Source organism: Nanorana parkeri, unplaced genomic scaffold, assembly GCF_000935625.1.
Source record: "Nanorana parkeri isolate BGI_ZX_2015 unplaced genomic scaffold, ASM93562v1 scaffold9, whole genome shotgun sequence".
NCBI lineage: Eukaryota > Metazoa > Chordata > Amphibia > Anura > Dicroglossidae > Nanorana > Nanorana parkeri.
This window is the reverse complement of record NW_017306277.1, coordinates 1,654,387-1,657,682: the sequence shown is the minus strand read 5'-3', so window position 1 is coordinate 1,657,682 and position 3,296 is coordinate 1,654,387. Positions and strand designations below refer to the sequence as shown.

Below are 3,296 nucleotides of genomic sequence, written 5' to 3'. Positions count from 1 at the left end.
ACTTGTCCTGCCCGGTGCCTCTACATGTCATTCTACTTGGAGAGACTGCTGTGACTTCATGTGATGTCAGCAAAGTGTAAAAAGACACCGAATCCCACGCTGCTGAAGAAGCTTTGCTCGGAAAATGTGACAGGGTGTGAGCAGTGCAGCCCCTCTCCATGCTCCTGCTAGAGGTAAGTGAGCTGCTTGTCCACATTTTGCACCTCTCTGGTACTGTATGTGTAGTTTGCATGGAGGGTAATGATCCTGGCTGGCTGGCATTTACTAACAAGGTCTTACCTATAGCCTAGTTACTGTTGTGTGTGCTGCTTAATGAGCATTAATCTGGTACCCCTGGGTGTCATTGTTCTTTGGGGGGGGGGTTGTTCATTTGAATGTAAATAGGTGACATGACATGAGCAAGTTGCTTATTAAATTGATTTGTGTCTTCTGGAATGCAGAGAAGAGCCGTGTGACTTCCAGTCCAGAAGAGCAAGAAGTCACCAGCCATGGCCAGCTCGGCTACCCTGGAGCCAGTCATGCCCACCTGCCAATGGCTAGAAGGGAGGACCGGGGCGTCCAGCACCCCCAAGACCCTGGCCTTCTCCATAGAGAGGATCATGGCCAAGTCCTCGGAGCCCAGACCTGCCTTCTTCGAGCAGAGCCGGGCGCTGGCGGACGCAGCCGACGCCAAGAAGCTGCTGAACCTGTGCTCCCCCATCCCATGCATGATCCCGGTGCAGTCCCTGGGCTACGACGTCCATTCCAAGACCCTGCTGAACTACTCCGAGATCTGGAAGAGCACTTTGAGGGCTCCTGTGTGCGGCTCCCCCGGCTTGTGCAAGCCCAACTGTGCCATGTGCTGCAAAAGCGACTTGAACCTGCATGGGCACTCGGTGGTGCCAAGCAGCAGGGTGATCAAACCTCAGGTGATCAACCAGACGGTGGGCATGCCAGGGACTAACGCCCCCCTCTACTACTTCAACTACCTGGACTCTACCTACAGCCCCTCTGACCTCCTGAGCGGACAGTTCATCCCTTCCAGCGTTCTAAACGCTCAGTCCCAGGCGTCGCTCAGCGCTCACCACAAACTCTACCTGCTGGAAAACGCCAAACTCTCCGGACTGTCCCCAGAAAAGTTCCCCATTGCCCAGTACCCGCACAAGGAGAGGCTGCCCGGGCAGCTGGACCAGGTGATGAAGGAGAACACGGCGCTGGCTGTGGACAGGAACCCTAAAAGCCACACCAAACTTGGTGCCAACCCTTTAGATGGCAAGCCCAAAATCTTCACCTGTGAAGTGTGTGGCAAGGTAAGGAGAGCCCACAGTGTGTGTACAGGCGATGCCAGAGCAATGTGTCCAAGCTAATAATTGTATAGGAGAGGATATAATATGATATCAAATAACTATAAAATAGGAGTTTATCATTTATCTTACTATGAAGTAATTTATGTCTTTTATATGTCAAATAATGTCAATGTAACACATGTGAGAGAAAAAAAAATAATAGTAATAGAATTTTTTCTATATAATGCACTGCTAACTATTCTACTTTATTATACTATATATATATACACACATACGGGGCTTATATTTTATTTATATTTAACATTGTACATTTTAACTAGCAGTGTATATATATTACTTTAATACTATTATAAGTGGATTTGTAGATATCATATAGAACAGATCATTAAAGAACTGTGTACAATGTTACTATTATAGGAATACATTTGTAGATAGAGTTGTGCATATCAAAGTTTATTATAGTATTGTGTATACTAGGACATATAATAGCTTAATATAGTATTTTCTATCCTACATTACTAACAGATTCGTGTATTTGTAGGCAGTATATTTGATATAACAGTTTAATATGGTATTTTATAAAAAATACTTTACTATGTGAGTGTTTTTAAATGGTGTTGCATATTCCAATATAATTTAATATAGTGTAATGTAATATAATATAATATTGATTAAATTCCATCTATATATAGATATATCTATAAGAATATTATATTATATAATTATTCTACTTTACTAGTATAGTGTATTTGTAGTTTTGTATGTATAAAACAGTTCAATCCAGTTTTGAATTTTTCTACAGTACTATTATAAGAGTGTATTTGAATATAGTGTGGTACATTTGACTATAATGTAGTATTGCATTATTCTACTTTATTTCTTTAAGATTGTCTTTGAATATAGCGTTGTATACATAAGTATTAAAGTAGTAAAATATTATACTACTTTACTACTATAGGAGTGTAGTTGTATATAGTTTTGTATACAGAGTCTTGCCCAGAGTCTTGTACCATTCGATTTTAATACAAAAGAATGTTTGTATATCGTGTTGTTTATATAACAATATGATATAGTATAACATTATTTTACTTTACTACTATATTAGTGCATTTGTATAGTTTTGTACCTATAAAACAGTATAATATAGTAATACGTTCTTTTACTTTATTACCATATTGTTGCACTTACATAGTTTTGTGTATATATATAGATAGATAGATAGATAGATAGATAGATAGATAGATAGATAGATAGATAAGATGATGATGATGATAGGTAAGATAACATTGTAAAAGCTTTTATTAGAATGCTATGAGTGTGTGCTTGTATAACACAATGCACATACTACTCCTACATACTGATACAGTAACATAAGAAATATAATACAAAGTTTCACATATTTTAATATCATATAGTGACGTCACATCACGATATGATGAAATGTATCACATCCACGGTTTTTTTTTTATTTATTAATTATCATATACCAACACAGTATAAACACTTCTCTGCACTGACTGTCTCCCATATTCACCAACATAAAATGTTCCTCACTAGTTCAGATGACAGGAGATTAGCAGAAATCTGGGGAATCAGCGGTTGTCAGTCAGAGTGGCACTACAAGTCCCAGCATTCCTTTGTCATGTAGAAGCTGCCGCAGTTTGCCAGTTTCAGCAGAAAATCTCGATGATACGATAATTGCAAATAGCTCCCCCACTGAGCTGCAATCATGATTTTCAAATATAGAATGGAATGGTTTCACAGCGTGAGATGAAAGGGGCAGTAATCCTAATAACAGAGCTTACAGGGGTCAGGGAGCCACACATTATATATATATATATTTATTTATTTATTTTACTTTTTTAGCTTAATTTTTCTTTAACTTTCTCCTACCAGGTCTTTAACGCCCATTACAACCTCACCAGGCATATGCCAGTACACACCGGGGCCAGGCCGTTCGTGTGCAAAGTTTGTGGCAAGGGATTCAGACAGGCCAGCACCCTGTGCCGA

General features: G+C 39.5%; 1 protein-coding gene across 1 annotated transcript in view; it reads left to right on the top strand.

Moving 5' to 3' along the window:
- The first annotated feature begins 6 nt into the window (after positions 1–6).
- FEZF2 (FEZ family zinc finger 2) overlaps positions 7–3,296 on the top strand; it is a 4,232-nt gene continuing 942 nt past the window's right edge. The window contains exons 1-3 of the mRNA XM_018554437.1: positions 7–173; positions 441–1,289; positions 3,183–3,291. Coding sequence (XP_018409939.1) covers positions 489–1,289; positions 3,183–3,291 — 910 coding nt within the window. The 5' untranslated portion in view covers positions 7–173; positions 441–488. The remainder of the gene's footprint in view (positions 174–440; positions 1,290–3,182; positions 3,292–3,296) is intronic.